The sequence below is a fragment of the Castor canadensis genome, chromosome 1, assembly GCF_047511655.1.
Source record: "Castor canadensis chromosome 1, mCasCan1.hap1v2, whole genome shotgun sequence".
Taxonomy (NCBI): Eukaryota; Metazoa; Chordata; class Mammalia; order Rodentia; family Castoridae; genus Castor; species Castor canadensis.
The window spans coordinates 206042178-206063305 of NC_133386.1; the positions used below are offsets into that span (position 1 = coordinate 206042178).

Here is a 21128-nt window from a genome sequence, read left to right on the forward strand (position 1 = left end):
TCCATGTTTCCAAGTTCAAGAAACCACAGAAACCTTCCCAAGATAAGCTGACCCTCTGGCAAAGCCCCGGAGAGCCGCCATAGCATTCAGTGTCACCCAGTGATGAAGCAGTGGCCTTCTGAGAAGGCAGGCCAGACCCAAGGTCCCCATGGGGAAGTAAAGAGAGGGAAGCGGTGCACTGCAGCTCGACCAACCCACGTGCTCGTCACATTGCCAGTGGAAGATGGTAATTCCAGACAGGGTCTCAACTATGGTTTCAGGCAAATCCAGTCCCAGTCAGTTCCTGTACGGCCACAGAGCAGCGTTCAGATTTGTGAAGAGTTGTAAAAACAAGCGGAAGAAAAGAAGAAAGTCTAAGAGACCGCGTGGCCTGCAAAGTCCAAATGTTCACTGTCTGGCCCTTTTGGGAAGACGCTTGCTGATCTCTAGTCTGTACCATTACCCCAGTTTACTTGCCAGCAAGATGTTGAGTGAGTCACACAAAGGAAGGAGGTTCTTAACCCTCTCTCTGCGGGCCCTTCCCCGATGAGACAAGCAAGCATCTCAGGTGCTGTCTCCTTTCATGGCCACCTACCCCCAACTGGGATTGCAGGCTCAGTTGGCCCCTCTCGCATGCCCCAGTGTCCCCTACTCCGCTTCTCCCACTTTGCAGCAGCCTCTTCCTCAGAGATGCAGGTGAGCCTGTGCCCCTTGGGAACTGGTCAGACACGGTAAGAAACAGTGGGGCTCTTGCTTCTGTTGGCAGTGAGGACACTCTCAGCTGCAGTCACCTTTGTCCTCCGCCTGAGCAGTCTAGCCTCGCCTACTTCCAAGGTTTCATCCACACTGTCCTGGGCCCGCTCCCTGCTGGAGCACCTGTTGCCTGGTCTATCTTCTTACCTTCCTCCCTGTGTGGGCACCTGCCCCCTGCTGGACTGCGTGAGGTGTATCCCCCCACTTCCATCTTGCCCATCTGCTTCCTCGACAGACCCGTTCCCTCATGAGTCTGGGCTAGGATTTTGTTTATGCCCTTTGATGGCTGTGATTGAACTTGTTTCCATGCAGGTCTCCCCTGTCCCCACTGCACCTGTCAGCTGGGTCTTGCTCCCCCTTTCACCCAGGCTCAGGGGATGCTTGGGTTGACCTGCTTTGGTGAGCCAGGTAAGGTGCATGTGTCCAGCTTGGTCTGTTCCAAGAAGCCAGGTCTCTTGGCCCTGGCTGTTTGCCCTAGCTTCGGCAGTCTTTCTAGTGGCCCCAGAGTGTTTTTCTCTGAGGAAGGGGTTGAGATCTCCCCCAGAAAGTCACCCTGAGAACCACTACCTCTCAGTGCCATTGCTGGCCTTGACCCCTCTTCTGCCCAAGGATGGTGAGGCCTGGGGGACATGGAGCCTCAGCTTGAAATGTGGATCTAGATGGGTGCTACCGAGTTATGGGAGGAGCATTTTAGATGGAGAGCGCTGGGGACCTGCTGGAATCCAGCTGCTTCTAACTTGTGCGCAGGCTGCAGAGTACAAAGGTTTCCCTCCTGGTTGCGTGACCGAGCCAGGCTGTTCGCCGTGCCCCTGCTTGGGCCAGGACCATCAAGTTGAGATGTGGGTGAGGCCCAGGGAGCACCTGGCATGTCCTTCCTGACCTGTCCTCTTTTGAGCTCAGTGACTGAAGGTGGCAGCTGAGGCTGGGTTTCTGGGGTGTGGCAAGGTTGTCCCCTCTGAGCACCACTGGAGGCACCAGAACTAACATGCAGAGGTCCTGCAGGGAAAGCCCTGGGCACAGACTTAGCAGGGAGAAGCTAGCAGCCAGGGGCCTGCTGTGTCCCTGGGAAGGGGGACCGTGTCTGGGCACGCTGAGGGGAGGGACACAGGAGGAACAGATCTCCTGTGGTGAAGAGTTGAGCTGCTGAACCGTGGAGAAACTGTTTTTGGCTGGGTCCTTCCAGCAGCCACACATCTGCTTGTCGTAGCATGTGAGGTCCGCACCCGGCATCCTGGAGCACCACCTGGAATCTTCATGTGCCCAGCAGAAGCAAGCAGTGATCTGAGGACTGCAAGGCCTGAGCCTCGAAGAGTTGACCCCTCACTCTGTGGGAACTCGAGGCCTTGTCATGGAGAAAGGTGGCTGTGGCAGGGAATCAATCCACTTACAGAGAAAACATTCTGAGGGCCATTGGCCCTGCTGCTGCCAGCTGTGTTGGGCCACAGCCGCCGAGCTCCCCCTCGGAAAGCATTAGGGCTGTCTGCCTTGCTACGGGCGGGCACATAGTCAGGGCGTGACTCAGCACTGTCCAGGAGAGACTCATTGGCCTGTGTGTCAGGTAGCCTTGAATGTGGACATCCTGGTCTCTGTTTAAGCCTTACCCCTCCCACCTTCACCCTAGCCCACAGAACGTGTGAGAGTGGTCTGGCTTGTGGGGTGGTGAGGTCCAGGCTGTCGTTCCTTTCAGAGTTAGGGCTGTGTGATTCGGAGGCACCCTTACCTTTATCTCTTATATTCTCTGACTAATGGCAGCCAATGGCCTGAACTGCTCGGCCCCCATTTTTGGGATCTTGTTGACAGAACATGAAGGCCTTTAAGAAAAGTGAGTGACCAGGCTGGGGGCTTAGCTCACCTACGTAGCAAATTAGAACACCTACCTAGCCAGTGTGCAGCCCTGAATTCAAACTCCTTTATCACCGCTACCCCAAAACCCCTAAAAAAGCAGTTGAAAAGTGAGACCCTGCAGGTTTCTGCTCCTCATTCTGGCCTCCTGAGGATTGGGCTTAATTTACAGAAGCCCAGAATTGGGTTTCTATTCAGGGGCTGATGAAGAGGATTAGCGAGTCTAGCCTCTCGCAGCGCTAACACGACGTCCTTGGTGGCTGAAGATGGAACTGTTACATCTTAAAAACAACTCAGTTGTGAGCTGATGAAATGCTCTGCCAGTGACCTGGGTTTTAATTCTAGAAGCAGTCTACGTTCTCATAGGAACCAGATGTGTTGCCAACGGGTCAGGAGTTGGAAGCTTCCGGCCATAGAGAAGAACAGCTCAGGAGAGGGAGACAGGTTTGTCAGGCTGACTAGGGTGACTGGCAGCCATGTTGCTCAGGCACTTTGGCACCGGCTGCCTGAGGGACCCCCATCAAGGTGACTCTAAGCTCCGGCTGTGTGGGGCGGTGACACAGCCAGAGCCCAGGAGCCAGGTCCAGCAGAGATGGTGCCTGGCTATTCCCTCCACTCTGGGGCCTTTTGAAGAGAGTGGCCAGGTCATCCAGAGTGCCCAAGAGGCCAGGCTTCAGCTCCACAGATACCCACGGGGACCCACAGACACCAGCAGTCAGGTTTGCAAACGTTTCCTGTTGTCCACAGCCATTGTCCACACAATGGCCTTGTGTCTGCCAGTGCTACCATGCCTGTCTTGGGGTGAGAGAGCTCAGTGTAGCCTCCTCTGTGACTCTGCTTCCAGGAGCAAGGACTGCAGCCACACGTGCCCTGCCATCTACCAACAAGTGCCATGCCTTCTCAGGTGCGGGGTTTGTGGGCACAGCCAGAGGTGCTCAGCAGGGTGCGAGTCACGGTCCTGTCCTCCCGCCTTGCCTGGTGCCTCTGCCTTTGCTTCCGCCAGAGCTGCCCTGGGCTGGGCTTTGTCCATGAGTGGCCAGTTAGGGCAGGACTCAGGGAACACTCAGGATCACTAGGCAGGGCATGGCCATGGGGCTGCTTCACTGTTACAGGAATCTCCTGGGGCTGCCAAAACAATGGCCACAGACAAGCTGGCTTGAAAGGACAGAAAGTTCCGCTCTCAGATCTGGGAGGCTGGAAGTCCACAGTCCACTCTGTGGGTGCTAGGGGAGAGTACTTCCTGCCCCTCCCAGCTTCTGGTGGTTTCGGGCAACCCCTAGTGTCCTGCTCATTCCTTCCTCTCTCATAAGCACACCAGTCACTGGATTTTGGGCCCCCTAATCTAGCATGACCTCATTTTGGCAAAGACATTTCTGAGTATGGTTTCATTCATGGGTTCTGGATGGATGTGAATTCCGGGGGAAATGGCCTGACTGTAGGAGTCAGAGTCTTCTCCTATGCCACGTGGTCTTTCTGGAGTGTGCTTCTTACCAGGTTAGGCCATCGTCCCATGGAGAAGGGGAGGGGCAGTGGGAGGGGGCTGCAGCCTTCCCTGGGTGCCTACTGCCCGCCAAGGGCACGCACACCCCCTGCTAACTACAGCCTGTGAGGCAGGGCCCAGTGCAGGGATGGAGCTTAGGATCAGAGCTGCCAGGGGTTGCCAGGGTGGGAGCAGTGGTCGTGGAAGCAAGGGCATTTCTCAGGCCCTCTGGCCCTGGCTGCTGGGCCTTTGGGATCTTTGTGTGTTGTGCACACCTCCCCCTCCTCCTGTTCTAGCCTGATGAAGAGGATCACTGAGTCATTTCAAATATGGTGCCAGTTTTCTGAGTTCAAATGGAAGGTGGATTTCTACTGCCTAGAACTCTTGCCTGTCCTCTGTGTGGCTCTGCCTTGGCTATGAAGACCATGACATCTGGTCTTCCAGAACATTTGCACAGGTGCCCCTCGGGGAGGAAGCAGGCAGGCTACATGCTCTTGGAAGCCCTGAGTCTTGTGCCCCACTTCTTGACAGGGGGCTTTCTGGGCCAGCTCTGTTGTGGCACCTGGGTGGCTGGGGGTCGTCAGTGGCATGCTGTCTTTAGGAAGGAGAGAACGGAAGTTTGGCCTTGGATCCAGGAGGCATTTATACAGAAATGTAACTACAGGGCCTTTGAGAAGAAGGAAGACCCCAGAAAGCCTGCTGAAGCATCCCAGGTGCAGGTAGAGGGAGGCCCTGGCTCTGTTCCTGAACTGTGCCTAGCGCCCCGCCCCTCCCCTTTGCAGTGGGCAAGGACTGTTGCTTCCAACCCTCAGAAAGGAGGGAGCTGGGTGGGCCTTTCAGCTGCCCCTCCCCAGGCTGTCATGAGATGGGGAGACAGGCAACTGTTGTGGCTGTGAGCAGCTGTGACCAGAGGCCCACAAGTACCCTGGGGGCAGTAGGTCTGCCTTGTGAGTGTTTCTCACCTGACCATCTAGGATTCCTCAGCTGAGGTGAATGTGGCCTTTGGCCCCAACAAGCACAAGCTGCACTCTTAATTCAAACCCACACTTCCCTGGGGCAGGGAGAGTCCCCGGCAGGGCTGCAGGCCTGAACGTGATGTGGACCCAGCATCCTAGAGCTGACATGGGGTGGGGTGTTGGAGTCCAGCAAGGCCAGCCTCTAGGCTAGCAGCCTTCCTTGCAGGAGCCCAGGCCTTTGCCACCACAGCCCATCCCATGTGGCTTGCCCTCTGGGGAGCCTCAAAGATGGGGGTCCAAGGCACCTGCTAGCCAAGGCAGGCCCAGCTGGGACCACCCAGGGTCCTGGGGGCTTCCTTGCCATGTTGATGTGGACACAGCTCAAGGGGGAAATACTGAATAGGTTGGGGGACTCAGACAGGAGGAGCCAAGCAGACCGAACAGACTGAGACAGGATGTGTTCTAGGGCAGGACCTTGGGCAGGACCCAAAACGGAGATGACACAAGGCTCATGGCACATTCTAGACTTCACACAGTGGTCACAAAGGAGGGTCCTGTCTACCGGGTATGATGGGTAAGAGACTGGAGACAGACACTTGTGCTTCCCTTACCCTTCTTCTTCCAGACCGAGGCTTGCAAACAGAAAGGGAGCAAGATAAACCACCTGATGGCAGCGCCCACCCACAGCCCACACCTAGGCCTTGCTTAGCTCAGGGTGGTCATGGGAAACAGGTGCAGGAACCCCAGTGTGGGGGGCAGCTGAGGGCTGTGAGGAGTGTGGCTGTGCTGCTTCACAGCAGCTCGCTAGGACCGGAGCCTGGGCTCTCGTTCCTCCTCGCCCTGCTCATGAGCCTCCTTCCTGGTGGGGGAAAAGGTACTGTCCTTCTTAGCTTACATCCTTTCTCCCCACCAGCACCCTGAGAGGTGGGAAGGGGCTCTTCAAGGACAGATGTGAATGGAGTCAGGCCTGTGGAAGGGCAGAGGCCAGAGGCTCAGAGGCCTCTGCAGCACTCCCTGGAGGATGAGCTGCTTGCTGTCCTCCCTGGGGAGCTCCACACTGGCCCCTTGGCAGAGCAAGCTAGTCTTGCAGGTCGACTTAGAGAAGACTACGTGGCATATTCACATGCCACCCATCAGGTGTGGTACACAAGGAACTTGATGTGGTCAAGGTGGGGGCCTGAAGGGTAGGGCCTGGGGGTGCTGGTTCTGGATGGGATGGGCAGCCCTGCAGCAGAGCCACCTTCTTCTAGAAGACTGAGGCCTATGCCGAGCTCCAGATGCAGTGAAAGGAGGCCCAGGCCCAGGAAGGATGCTCAGTGGCTTCTCCTCCTGTGGACAGTGTTGTCCAGCTCCTACCAGAGGGGAGCATGAGGAAGGGGTGGCTCCCTGCTGGTCCTATTGATGGTTTTTGGGTGGGACCTAAAGGTCTTTGAGACAAGACTGGCATCAGTCAGAAGTGCCACCAAGAGGCACTCGGCTCTCAACCTGCTGGGTTACTCTGCGTGGACTACTCTTGTCAGCCCTAGTCCTTCTCTCTACACCTTACCATCTGTCTGGCTCACCCACTCTTTCTGGAGGTGTCTCTGTGCCCCTGGTGATTTCCCAAGTGGCTGGCTTCAAAGTAACCCCCACCTTTTTTTTTTTTTTTAAACTAAAGGTCACCATGACCTATGTGGCTGACGGTCACCCTTTCCATTCTGCCCAAGGGGGACAAATGGCTGAAGCCTCCCTTTCTTGTAGACATCATAAGGTGCTGAATGCATGTGGACCTGGCATATGATAGCCTCTATGCCAAGTCTCCAAGGGCAGGGCTCTGCGTCAGCAGACCCCCAGGCTGGACTGAGGCAGGGTCAGTGGGAGTGCCTTAGACAGTAGGGGAGCTGTGGCAGGGACCCTCTGGGGCTGCTTACCTTTATCCACTAGTGAGAGGCCCAAAAATTCAAAACAAAACAATGTTAGATAAACAGAAACAAGCAACAGCACCCCCCAAGGCTCCCAATTTAGATGGCAAATGTAGGGATCCCTGGGCATGCAGGAAGGGGAGGGTCAGTGTCACTACAGGGGACAGGCAAGTCAGCACATGGCCATGCACAGGCTGAAGCATTGCAGAGGGCAGCATGGGCCAGGTGGGACAGGCAGCAGCTCTTACCGAGCTCCTCCAGCTCTGCGGTCATGGACTTGGAGCGCAAGGTGAGGGCAGTGGTCGGCGCTCGCTTTGGAGGAGGGGGAGCTTTATGGGTAGACAGAGGCATGGGTGTGAGAACCACCATAAGGCCCCATGTTGCCTGCACCACTAACCCCCGCCCCCCCATCCTTTTGGACATGGGAAGAAGCTGGGAGGCAGCAGCCCTGGAGCCTCTGGGGCAGGCGGGCTGGCAGGCCTGCAAATGTCACTCTGTGGCCTGTAGGTGAGCCATAGGTCATTTTGGCCACCCTGGTTAGGGACCACACAGGTGCTTAGGATTGCACAGGGCGGACACTTGGCCTGGGAGGGTGAACAGCACTGTCTCTGAGGAAGGGAGACCCACCCTGCTCCATCTGCATGGTATCTGCTAGTGACTATGGGGCTTGGGCAATGGCACCCAGACCCTGTGCCTACCTTGTCATGGCAGGGACACAGGCTTTGCTCCAGCTCTTACATGTCTTGGGGGAAAGTTGGGGGTTGCATTCGTCTGCTGGCCTCAGGAGCCCTGCAGCTCCTGCCTCTTACTGCTGTCCCCCTGTTCCTGAGCTGCAGCTACCTGTGCACCCTCTCCCAGGCTGACCTCCTGTCACAGGAGTCCATATCCCTGGTGTCTCCACACAGCTGCTCTTGGGAGAGCTGGCAAAGAGGAGTGCTATGCCCCTCTACCTCTGCCCTCCCAGCGGGGTCTGGGCATATGTGGCTTATACTTGATCCCCTTCACTTAAGTGTCCCCCTCACTGTGGCTTCCCTCTGGGAGGAGGATGTCTCTGGGTCAGCATCATAGCCCTGGTGGCAAATTCCAGCAACACTGTGTGCCTGGGCTCTCTGTAGGGGTGCTCAGCTGAAGAAAAATCCCCTCCCTTCCACATAGCACTCCACCAACCCCAGAGGACACCCTGAAGGTCACGTACCTTTCTTCCTGGCTGTGTCATCGGGGTCCAGATTCCTGGTCACTGTGACAACCTTAAGGACGAGGTGGTTTCCTCCCTGGCGGATCATGTTCACCACCTGCCTGTGGCCAACTTTGACGACGTTCTCATTGTTAACCTGCAAGGAGGCAGTGAGGACAGGTCAGTGACATGGCGCGGCAAGGTGAGCAGAGTTGGCGGGAAGGAGGGAGGTGGGGCAAAGGTTATTCTGGGCCATCAGTAGCAATGTCGCTGTGGTTGCTCGTGGTGGCAGGGCCAAGTGCCTGTGAGCTGCATCCTCCATCTGTCTCCACAGCCCCAGCCAGCGCTGCAGTTGATGGGCAGGATGGGTGGGGTCTGCCAACACGAGTGTTGTCAGGTGCTCGCTCAGCTACTGTGGCCTGAGCAGTTCTCACATCAGCAGCCCTGTACAGAAGCGCCCCCCCACCCCGGATGTCCAGGGACAGCTGCAGGGACAGTTCTCTACTTTCACAGTGAGCAGGAAACCAGGTCCTGAACTGCTCCCTGCCTATTTTGGGAAAACATTATTTCCTCTGGGTACCCTGTTAGACGGCATAAGAACTTGGCTCCGTAAGGTGCTAAGAGCGGTGAGGCCCCTGCCCGTCACTGGGGGAGAAGGGATAATTGCCCCAGTGCTTACGGGACAGTGGGACACATGGTCGGACCACGTGGGCACTACTCCACTGTTTAGGGGCTCTGGACCCCTTTCCTGCCAGGTCCTCCTCTCCTCTCCCCTCCCTTCCCTGTGGCAGGTAGGTCTGGCATAGAAGCAGAAACAGATTCTAGGGGATACCCATGGCAGAGGTGGGGATGGATGGGCCGTGAACCCCCAGGCCCAGTCCTTTTGCTAAGTGCTTTTTTGACCTTATTAGGCAAAACGCTGCAGCAGCCCTCCTGTGTCCTTTCCCCAAAGGAAAGCCAGAGCAATAAAGATGGCCAGGACAGGTGTCTGTGCTCGATATACCTCCACTCCACCCACCAAATGCGGGCCCCAGCAGGAGGTTTCACATGCTGCAGTGAAAACGCAGAGCCTCCTTGACTCCCTGAGCCACCCCTCCACGTGGGGCCTGGCAGCAGGGCGAGTGGATCCGCAGATGGCCACAGTGGAGATGCTCTCGTGTTGCAGTTCTGGAACCTGCCCCTTGCCTACTGCCAGCTGCCGTGGCACCGGACACTTTGCCCTCCTCGTATCCTCACACAGAAGGGTCACTGCTGGCTGAATTTCACACATCCAATACCGAGTAACCAGACATGCATGAGAAGCCTGAATGAGGCATCTAGCTCCCCACGGTGATTACGGGCACACTGCTGGTCCCATCCCCCCGAGATGGCTGAAGTGGCTCCTCTAGGTCCAGGTCTGGAGGGCTGTGAGTGGCTCTTGGAAGAGGACCCAGCCCCTATGGCTGCTGCTCTGTGGTCTGCTCAGTTCAGCCTAGGCTGGCCTGTTTTCACCCTTAGTGCTCTATGTCCTTTGACCCTGAGGATGCCATCTGGGCAGGCTGTCCTGTGAGGGCCCTGGAGAGAAACCCTTGAGACCAGGGCAGAAGCAGAGTGACTCCTGTGGCTCCTTGTCACTGACTCAGTGTGACTGGGAACCCAGATTAGTTTAGGAAGGAAGAAAGCTGGGTGGGAAAGAAGAATGGGAAGTTCTACGGGTAGGAGTGCTGGCCTACCTTGCCCAGACACTGCTTGTAAGGCCTTCACTGCTCAGTCAGCAGCGCTGGCTTGGGGAGGACACAGCACTGGCTATAGGGGTCCTGTTCCATTGATCCCTTTCTGTCTGTGTTCCTGCCAGTGAGCACACTGGCACAGCACCTACTGCTCAGGAATGTGCTCTCTTATTTACTCACCTACCCAGTACCCTCCTTTGCTCTGGGCGGGCTGCCGACACGAGTGACTGAGCAGTACTAAAGTCAGCTGTGCTGAGCACCACCTCAGAACACAGACAGTGGGGGCATGAAGAGTGACAAGGAGGTCATCCATCGAGGAACATGGTATGTCTGCAGGGTACTAGGTAGCCCAGTGGCCAGGGCAGAGCCAACAAAGAAAGAACAGCAGACAAGACCATGAGTGTCAGATGGCCTGGGCACCAGGTGAGGAGTGACAAGGTCTGATTTGCATTTTAGGACCATGAGTCCTTCTGGACTGGTGAGGCCAGAGCAGAATCCGGGCTGCTGGGGGTAGAGGCAGAATGTCTATCAGGGCTGATGGTGCAGAGGGCGCGGGAGGTGCGAGATTGGAGACATGGAGCAGGAACCAAGCGCGGCTCGCGTGGGGTGAAGGAAGGCAGGATTAGGTGCCACTCCTGGTTTCTGACCTGAGTGGTGTGAGTACCACTCAGGTAGAAGTACCTGCGAGGGAGGGCGCTACCACTCGGGCTCTGGCACTAAAGGGGCTGGCTTCCAACGCCTTAGGGAGACTAGTTGCTTTTAGAATTTTGGAAAGGATCAGAATGAATTATGCATATTGCTGGTCTCAAAAGGGGTCCAGGTGACATTTGGCCAATTACTTTGAGTTGTAGGGGACCTGCAGGTGAATGCATCCAGTCCTGAGCTTGGTTTCCAGCCTCCTGGCCAGAGTCAGGTCACACAGAACACTGGCCTTGCACCCACAGCCATCCCTGCAAAGGGAGCAGGGCATAGATGAGTGTGGGGGAGAGGCAGGCAGCCACCCTGTTTGTCACTGCTTTGTAAGTGCCATCAAAGCACAGGTGTATGCCTATCACGTAGACATACACATGATGGCGGGTGGGGCTGGAGAGTGAGGCCTTCACCTATCTCAGCCCAAACTTGATTGGTAGAGGCCAGTAAAGTGGACCCTAGGTTTGAGAACAGCAGCTCCAGCCTGAACCATGCAGTCCTGACATGCATTTGTCATCAGACTAATGCTGAAATGCCAAGTTCCCAAAGCAGCCAGGCTGGGCAGCAGCTGCAGAAGTGGAGCTTGTGACTTTCGGGTGTTCAGAGATTCTGCCATTCACAGGGACCAGTAGTAGGTACCTCAGTGGTGTACATCTGTGCTGCCCTCATCTGGGTGTGGCTTGCATTTTGCTGTCATGGCACAGACCGTGTCCCCAGGCTCACACGTGCAAGTCCTTATCTCCAAGATGAGGGTATTAGGAGCTGAAGCCTTTGGGAGTGATCAGATCACCAGGGTGACTCACGAGTGGGACTAGTACTTTTACCGAGGGACCCCGAGACCATCTCCCATGTGAGGAAACTGAAGACACAGCTTTCTGCAAACTAGGGAGCAGCCAGGGCTTTGCTCCTGGACCACCCCGCCTCCAGAGCTGGGTGGAAGGAATGCCATCTCAGCTCTGTCAGCATTCTGTCACCAAGCGGACTCAGAACTCAAGTGCCTACTTATCCTGGAACTGAGCCACAGCTCCTGCCTTGGGAACCAACCTACTACCCCTACCTTCATTTCCGCAGTTACGTATATGGCTCCAGGCCTGAGGTGGAGGAGAAGGAGCATCTTGGTCTGCGGGTGATCCAGGAAGGACTAATATTGATTAAAGGGAAGCCTGGAGGCAGGGCCAGAGTTGCAGAACCTGGGGCTACAGCCCACCAGACCTGCAGAGATGGCAAATGTAGCTCTGGCTGGCACAGGCCACAGCCTACAGCAGACTCAGGGCAAGGTTGGCCTTGAGACCTCCTGGGGAGGGGGACACTGCCATTGGAATATGCCAACAGGAGCCCTGGGAAGGACCAGGCCTTGTAGGCAGGCGCCCCATGGTTCTGTCTCCCTCACCTCACAGATTTCCTATAGAAACCCTTCTTGTTTTACAGGGCCTCATCAGTCATGGGAAAGTGGGCCCCTGAGAAGAGGCTGTCTTTGCAGGCCATCCTCCAGTTCTGCTGCTGGACTCAGCCCTCTATGAGGCCTTTGGACACTGCTCCTGTCTTGTCTTCCTCCATCCTGGGGCTGAGGGAGCCCCTCTGCAGAAGGAGATGTCCTCCATGACAGGGCACAGCCAGTGTCTGTGCCACTGTCTTCCACCTTTTGGAGAGCACTTTCACCTCAATGAGCCTCCCCTTGGCTGGGCACAAAGAGGCCAGAGCCTGCATTCCCAGCTGCCTCCCCTTCCAGGGAAAGATGAGGCATAGCCTTTTCCTCAACAGAAGGACCAACTTCTCAAGCAACACAGACATGAGGTGGTAGCAACCACCATGGAGGTGCTCTGACCTTGGATGCTCCCGCTCCCACCCGCCCCGTAATCTTCATCCCCCTCTCCTCTCCTTACACTGGTCTGAAGTGCTCCTTCTGCTTTGAAAAGTAAATAAGCTTTGTTTATGTGGATTCTTCCTAAAGCAGGCAGCATCCCAAGGTTAGAGCTGTAGACTGTGTGGCTTTGTGCTTCTGGGGCAGGGGTCAGCTCCCAGTGTATAGATGAATACTTTAATGAGGCACTACATGCCTAGGACATGCCACATAAGAAGGGCTGGGCAGAGGCACAGGGTGCCTGCAGTACAGCTCAGCTGGGACTGACAAGGCCAGCACCAAACGAAGCAGGATGGAAACCCAGTCACATTCTCCTCCCTACTCCAGCAGGGACAGAGGAGCCAAAACTCTAGCCAACCAGCCTGTAAGCAAACCTAAAATCAGTTTAGCTTGCAATGAGTCTTTGCAACCAGCCATGGTCCTTAAAAACAGATGCTCCAGACTGCCCATGTGCTGACGAAAACCAGAGTAGGTGGAAGGCTTGCTGCTTCCACAGCTGCTCAGGTTAGCACCTTGAACTCATGGGGTTTTAATTCGCTTCAAAACCTGGGCCTGCAATTGTGGCATGTTGCCACCAGGGGGAGGTGTGCCTGCCCTGCTCACTCGCCACGTCCACCGGAGGCTCAGACAAGCACTGAGGCTCCTTGGAGTTACCGCCTCGGAGCAGAGAAAAACTGTTCCCAACCCACAGGTCCAGTTACCTGCAAGAAAGTACCACGCCTTCTGTGCCTCACCGTCACACACAGACATGGGGGGTTTATGGGGGGAGAGAATCACAGCCAGGTCCAGGTGGATGGCAGGAACCCAGGCCATGTGGTACCAGCCATAGTTCAGGGAACTCTGTGAAGAATGGGAACACATGCTTTCCTTTGTAAGAATTTCTCTTCCATTTAAATTGCTGTTTAAGACATCAGAGGTGTGCATGCATGCGTACAATGTGGAGAGAGACAGTTCAACACGACTCATTGCCCCACTTCTCATTCTCAAAGCCTCCTGTGGATTCTTTCTGTGTCACTCCATCTCTAAACATCTGCGAATTTACATTTTAGCTATTACCTGCAGACACACCCACTATGGAAAATGATGACTTAGCTTAGGGTTTCTCAGCAGTGGTGCTATTGTGGCTTGGACCACTTCTTTATTGTGGGTGTGCACTGTGGGAGGGTTTGCAGTGTCCCCAAGTTCATTCTACCCATGAGTTACAAGCAACTACTCATGAATGGCAGAGGGATCTTAGATGCACTGCCATGGCTCAGACCACAAGAGCACAGTAACCATCAAACTGACCCCAGGACGGGAAGACCCCCTGGGGGAGAACTTGGCTGCACCAACAACTTGTGCCTGGCTCAAGAGTGAGAACCAGGAGTGTGTCCAGACATTGCCAGATGCCCCGTGGAAGCTCAGACACCCTCCGCTGAGGACCTCAGGTTTAGCTCTTTCCCTCTGTTGTTCTTCCCGTTTTCCCAGCCCCACTCACTCACTCTCCTCGGGATATGTTCACATTAGCATTTTAACTAGATCAGCATTCAGGATCTACATCACGACTGCAGTATCTGTTCATAGTTAAACCACATAGATCACTGTCATTACTTTGTCTTTTCCTGTATATTTTCCCCTGGAGCAAAATAATTTTGTGTTTTTTTTAATTGGTTTAATTTTCTGTGTACTTGACAGTAATTCAAATCCAAACAGTTCCCTAATTATGTAAATCTCTTTTCAAACTCAAATCCATTAGGTGTTTTAAATTTGTCTTCTTGAGGAAATCTCTCCTGAGGACTTTGGATGTGCTCTATTTCAAGGCTTGTTCCCATCACTGCCCTCCTCGGAGTTCCTCTGATTCTGTCTGGTATTGGACTTCCTGAGTCCCAGACTTCAGGTGTGTATTTGTTAATTTGATTTACAACCTTTTAGGTAGAGAGCATTCTCCAATAACTTCCTAACCTGAGAAATTTGGAGGTGATTTTTTTGGGGCACACTGCTTATTTGAGAGTGACTTTACCCTCACACTCATTTGGCAGTTTGAAGGGTAGGAGTGAAGTAAGCTTCTAGTGATACTTCTATAGGTAACTGCTACTAAATCTGAACAAAGCACAGGGCACACCCCCAACCAAAGTGAAAGCAACTCTATGATTGTTTTGGAGTCTGTATATTGGAGGTAGATTTTGGATGGGAGTTGCGAACTGTAAGCTTTGGGTCATGGGCACAGTGTCATGTGTCACCTGAAACTCCGAAAGAAAAACTGCAGCCTTTCCAGCTTGGAAAATCAGAGGGCAGAGCCACGTGGCTGCAGCTGCCAAAGTGAGGGGAGAATCCCAGCAGACACAGGTGAGAGGGTGGTTTCATGTTTTGTTTGTAAAGTTTCCCCAAGTGTCTGGTTGATGTCTGCGTGGAGTATGCATAGGGCAGACTCAGAGGCAGCTTGCAGGTAAGGCTAAAGCACCTGAATGAAGTGTGAGCTGTGGCCATTGCAGACTAGGCAGAGTTTGTGGTCTGAGTCCAGTTGCGTAAACTATCTGCTAATCACTCATCTCAGGAGTACGACAGAATCCAGAGTGCCAAACATTGACAGTCACAATGTTCAGATACAGTTCAAACCTGTTTAACAAACCCAGGGACGACCCCTGTGTGGGACGATTGCAATGCCTTTAGAACAGCTCTATAGCAAGACTTAATTAGGGAAGGGGAAATACACTCAAGCCGAATGAAAGGAATATCAGCACAGAAACAAAGAGAATCAAATGGAAAAACCATAACTAAGAAATACAGTATCTAACATTTTTAAGATGTCGTGGCTGAGCTTAATGGCAGAATAGATCTGACAGAGCTGAGGGTCACTGACCTAGCAACAGAACTTATCCAATCTGAAGAAGAAAGAAAAGCTTTAAGAAAGTGAACAGAGCAGACTTAAGGAAGTATGGAGCAACATCAAAAGGTTTAACACAAGGAGATCTAGGGTTCCAGGAGAGGAAAATTAGAGTGACAGAAGAGAGAGGTGATTAGAAGAAATATTTGAAAAATTATGGCCAAAACCTCCCTATTTAGATGAAAGACATACATTTACAGATCCAAGCTCAATGAGTCTCAGACAGGATAAATGTAAAGGGGATCATGGTTAGGCAAACTGCAGTCATTTACTGAAGGCTGAAGACAAGGTGGGGATCATAGAGCAGCCACCAAAGGATGACAAGGTGCTCACAAAAGAACAGGGTTTTGAATGACTGCAGGCTGCACTTCACAAACGGGGGGCAGTGGGGCAATAGCTTCAATGTGTGAAAGAACGAACTTCCTGTGTCTGCTGCAAGTATGTTTTAAAAATGAAGGCCTTTATGGACAAAAAGCCAATTATTTGTTGCCAACAGATTTACACTTTAGGAAACGCGAGTCTGGGGACGTAGCTCAGTGGTAGAGCACTTCCTACATCCCGCGTGTGCGATGCCCTGCATTCCACCCTAGAGCCACCTCCCAAAAAGTGCTAAAGGAAGATTGTCAAGTTGAAGGTATGAAAGGTCTCAGAAATACCTGAGTGAACTATAAAACACTGTCTTCCCTCTTAATTAAAAAGATGGTACGACTGAGACAAAACCACAGTGAGCAGATGAAAACCATACGACAAGCATGGCATAAAGGGAGGCAGGAGTGATCAGACGCACCTGAATGGCTTCCAGGGTTTAGAGTTTATGTGAAGTGTGCAATACGCAGTCTAAGCAGGCAGTAAAAAAGTTAGGGGTGTGTGCGGTAACCCTGAGCCACCACTAGAACAGTGTAAGGAGCATACCCAAACGCCAGTGGGTAAATCAAAATAGAGCTCGGAGAACTGTCAGATATCCAAAATAAGGCAGGAAAAGGAAAGAGGAAAAAAGAACAGAAAACAAGCTTGCGAGTTTAGATTGACCATCAGTAATTGTGCTAAATGTCAATGGGATAAACCTCCAACTAAAATAGCAGATCCTCCAGCCGGGTGCTGGTGAACACTTCTACAATCCTACTTTCTCAGAAGGAAATCAGGAGGATCGAGGTTTGAGGCCAGCTCCAGGAAAATAGTTATGTGAGACCCTAACTTGAAAAAACCCATCACAAGAAAAAAGAGCTGGTGGAGTGGCTCCTGTGGTAGAGTGCCTGCCTAGCAAGTGTGAGGCCCTGAGTTCAAATCCCACTGCTGCCAAAAAAACCAAACAAACCAGATCTTCTAAAATGGATTAAAAAGAAAGACCTAAATATGCTGCCTGTATGTCCACTACAAAGACAGAGAGGCTGAAACTTCAGTGGGTGGAGTGACTGTATTAGTATCAACAAAATGTCTTCAACCACTAGAAACAAAGTCAAATGTAAAGTTACAGTGTCACCCAAACTCCACGCGTAGGGTTGTAAATCAAGAGTCCTGAAAGCTTATGTCCACGCAGAAGCTCCTGGCAGCGTCACTCAGTGTCACTAAGGACTGAGGGCAGGAGGATCCAGTAGTGACTACTAATGGTGTGAGATTCTCTTTTTGGAGTGACATCGTGTTCTAAAATTATATTGTGCTAATGGTCGCACAGCTGAAAATTAGTTAAAATCTACTGGGCTGTAGACTTTTAAAAGGTCAGGTTTGATGCTGTGTGAATTATATGCCAATAAAGTTGTTATTCAAGAAGAAGAGCATTACAGAGATGAAGAGGGACATTTAATAATGATAAAAGCATGACACACCGTCATCGCCATCCATGCACTTAACCACAGCACCTGGACACGAAGCAAACAGGCAAGTCCACACACCCAGGAAGGGTCTTAACACACTTTCCTCAGCTTGGTCTAACAGCTCGGCAAACTGTGAAGACACAACCACCTCCAGAGTTGTGCGGGCTTTTTTGTGCTGCATTCATCTGGTGTTGTGATCCTGAATGTGGAGCCCCTCCCCTCCACCCCCACTGCTAGGGAGCCTTGCACGAGCTCAGTCCCAAGTCCCCTGCGTTTCACTGGCCTGTCCACCTCTTGGCACATACCGATCCCCGTCCATCAGAGCGCTCCAGTCCTCTGTTCTAGAAAGTGTTCTCACATTATTCTTTCAACATCCCCTTCCGTCTTTTCTGAGGCATCCTTAACTTCACACATGATAGACCTTCTGGAATGGTCTTTCCATTTTATTTTCTTCCCTTCAGTTTACACAATTTTCTCTCCTCAGAGATGTGCTTCAGTTTTATCTTTCCTTCCATCTAGCAAACACTCACATCTGCTACAATATTTTTAATTCCCAAAACTCTTGTTTTGTCCCCTGAGTGTTCCTTTGTGAAAGAGCATTCTGTTCTTACTTCAGCTGCAGGATCCTCTCTGCTCTCACTAAGCATATTCACAGTATATTTTCCTAATCCCATTCTTTCCCCCACCCCAAAATGTTCCCTCCTGTCTTTTTCATGCCGTGCTTGCTTCAGGCTCCCTCTTTCACATTCATTCTGCCATCAGCCACTTGGTGCTCCTTGCAGGAGTGGCCTCTGAGAAGCCAGGTGTTTTGTGACCATGGAGAAATGGGTTCTTTCAACGTTTATATGGAAAGGTAAAAGACTCAAAATAGCAAGCTCAGTGTTGAAGGAGGACAATGCTAGAGGGTTGATACTCAACTTGAAGACTCACTATAAAGCAAGAATAGTGAAGACAGCAGGGGACTGGTGAGAGAGCAGACAGACAAATCATTGGAGCAGAACAGAGAGCCCAGGAATAGACCCCCTTCAATATGGCCAACTGCTCTTTGACAAAGGGCAAAGGCAATTCGGTAGAGAAAGGACAGTCTTTAACACACCGCTCTGAACAGTCGGACACCCACGTGCAAAAGGCGAAGCTGGACACAGACCTTGAACCCTGACTGCATCCTAGTCCCCGATTCAACATGCAGAACTACCACTGGAGAAGAGAATGATGTAGGAGGAAATCCAGGTGTCTACAACAGCACAGGTGTGACCCATGTAAGAAAAAATTGACAAGGCAAAGCATGCACTCTGCAAAATACAGCATTAAGAGGATAAAAAGATTAGCCACACACGGGAAAGAAAATCTTTGCAAAACCTATCAGGTAAAGGATCGGTGTTTAAAATACAAATGCACTCTTAAAGCCAGCGCTAACAAAACAGCCATCCAGTGGCTGAGGCAGAAGGACCATGGCTTGAGGGCAGGCTGAACAAAAGTTCAAGACCGTATTTTAAAAACAAGCCCAGTGTAGATGTCCGTGCCTTTAATTCCAGCTACATGGGAGCTGGAGACGGGATGATGTCATCAGAGGCTAGCTCAGGCAAAATTAGTGGGAGGCCCTATCTGAAAAAGAAAAAAAAAACTACCAGCAAAAGGACTGAGGGCTCTGTTCAAATTGTACAGCCTGTGCCCAGCAAGTGTGAGGCCCTGAGTTCAATCCCCAGTTTTGTAAAAACAAGGAACCCCTCCCCACAGAACATCAGCAAGATGCCAGCACACACCTATTAGAGTGACACAGACCCCAGCATCAGATGCTGTGAGAATGTGGAGACAGGAACTCTGGTGGGGACACTTTGGCAGTTTCTTGTAAAGCTAAACATACCTGTGCCACGAGCCAGCAGTCACGCTCCTTGTTATTTACCTAAGTGAGCTGAAAATTTACGCCTACACAGAACCCTCCACATGGGCGTTTCTAGGAAATTTATCTGTAATCGCTAAGATTCAGAAGCCCCTGCGGTGTCCTTCAGTAGGTGGGCGGATAAATGGCCTCACGCACACAAGTGTTAGAAATAAGAAGGAAGGAAGAGTGCAGCTAGCGAGGCCAAGAAGTCCTGCGGGGAGCTCAGTGGAGCACTGCTAGGCCAGAACCCATCTGCAAAGCCTGCTCCAGGGACTGCACGGCACTCTGCAGAGCGAGTTATGGAGGCAGCACAGGCGGCCCTGTTACCAAGGGGAAGGACTGTTAGGGCAGTGGAAAAAACCATGGTCATACCCTTCTTAAAGTGACCACCGCGGAAAGTTTGAGCTTCAGTTGATACTGTGCCCATTGTAACAAAGGCACTTTTTCTATGAACTGAAACTGTTCAGCAAATAAAGTCTGTTCCTTTAAAAGAAGCTATTTCTACAGTTTTTTTTTTAATTATGGAAAAATGCCCACCATCTATACAAAGGTGTCAATGGTTAGTATCTCACGGTCCTTGTCCAGAGCCACCCGGGCCTGCCCATGGCTGCTGTTCAGGGAGTCCCAGCTGCCCCTCACTTCATTACTGAAAACAGCTCAGTGTGCTTTTACTAAACGACAAGGGCGAGCTGGATGCTGGTGGCTCACGCCTGTCAGCCTACCTACTTGGGAGACTGAGGTCAGGAAGATCGTGGTTCAGGGCTAGACCTGGCAAAAAAATTTGCAAGACCCCATCTCAACAGAAAAAAGCTGGGTGTGCTGGTGTGTGCCTGTCACCCCAGGGATGGTGGGGAGTTAAAATAGAAGGATTACCATCCAGGCCTGCCTGGACAAACAAGTGAGACACTATTCCTAAAACAGCTGGAACAGAAGGGGATAGAGCTATGGCTCAAGCAGTAAAGTGCCTGCCTTGTGTGTGTGAAGCCCTGAGTTTAAACCCCAGTACCATCCCCCCCCCCAAAAAAAGAGAGAGAAATACTTAATAAAAACAGGCCCAATAGGATGGGCCTCCCTGTAAAGAGGAACCCTCCATCATCTCATCTCATCTAGCAACCCATCCTGGGTTGCTGGCATTGCCCCACCTGGCAGGTGGAGGCCTGAAGGCATTCAGGTGTGACCACAGTCATGCTCGCTTCGCAGCTAGGTGTGCACCCCTGTGGCAGGAGCCCCAGGTTGTGTCTTTTGTGATGTTAGGACCTGTGGCTTGCTCAGACACTGGCAGAATGGCCCATGGCTCATGAACTTGTCTCTTTCTCTTCTAGCCCTGAGTGGTGACACTCAGCTTCTAGCTCTCCTTCTCCGCTTGGATGATTTTTAAAGACAAACTTCCCATCTCAACTCTCATCACCCCAGGGCTCAGTCATGTGAGAAAAGCAGGATCTATGTTTCTTTCTTTGTTTCCATTGATCAGTGTCCAGGTCAATGAATTGTTCCTTCCACAGGGACCAATTCTTTAAAGGTATCATTACAACAGCGTATCTGGTGAGCTCGAGTTCCTGCATTGCCATCCTTGTTTGTAAACCAGCCTTCTGTTTCAGAAGAGCTGTAGATTCCAGGGGCAAAGTGGATCTAGTGTGGGGAGTGCCCATCTGCTCCCCACCGCTTCCCATTCCCGAGTCCGGTGTTAGCTTTGTCACCATCAATGAGCCGATATTGATCAGTTATTACCTACTTGGCCCCACATAACAGGCAGTGTCTCTTTTCTGTCCTAGGATCCTCTTTAGGACACCCTCTGACATTGAATCAGCATATCTCCTTAGGCTCCTCTTGGCTGGGATTGGTTTTGATGACCTTGACAGCTTTTCCTGCTGGTCAGGTATCTTGTAGACTGTCCCTCAGTTAGGATTTTTCTCTTGTGATTAGTGTTCAGGGAAGACAAAGCGCCTTTCCCAAGTCAAGGGTGTCTGCTAGCAATTGGACTCACCACTGTGATAGTGACTTGGCCACCTGGCGAGGTGTGCTCTCTGGAAGGAAGTCCCTGGGCTCATGGATGTTTCTTTTTCACTTTGGATTACAAATCTAATGCTGTTTTGTGGCTCACTTTGTTCAGGTCTTGGCCACTGGGAGGCCCCTATATTTCCAAGAACCACCCCAGCCTTTTGTGTCCTGATCACTTCTTTCCTTTCTGGTCCAGCAGGTACTCCGGGCTGCTCGAGGCTCAGCACTC

At 52.3% G+C, this 21128-nt stretch overlaps 1 protein-coding gene across 5 annotated transcripts in view; it reads right to left on the reverse strand.

Moving 5' to 3' along the window:
• Shank2 (SH3 and multiple ankyrin repeat domains 2) overlaps positions 1-21128 on the reverse strand; it is a 505735-nt gene that overhangs the window by 22790 nt on the left and 461817 nt on the right. For all 5 annotated transcript variants that reach the window (XM_074050929.1, XM_074050919.1, XM_074050915.1 and 2 more), the window contains 2 exons: positions 8107-8242; positions 7160-7240 (listed from right to left, as the gene is read on the reverse strand). In XM_074050929.1, the coding sequence (XP_073907030.1) occupies positions 7160-7240; positions 8107-8242 (217 nt within the window). The remainder of the gene's footprint in view (positions 1-7159; positions 7241-8106; positions 8243-21128) is intronic.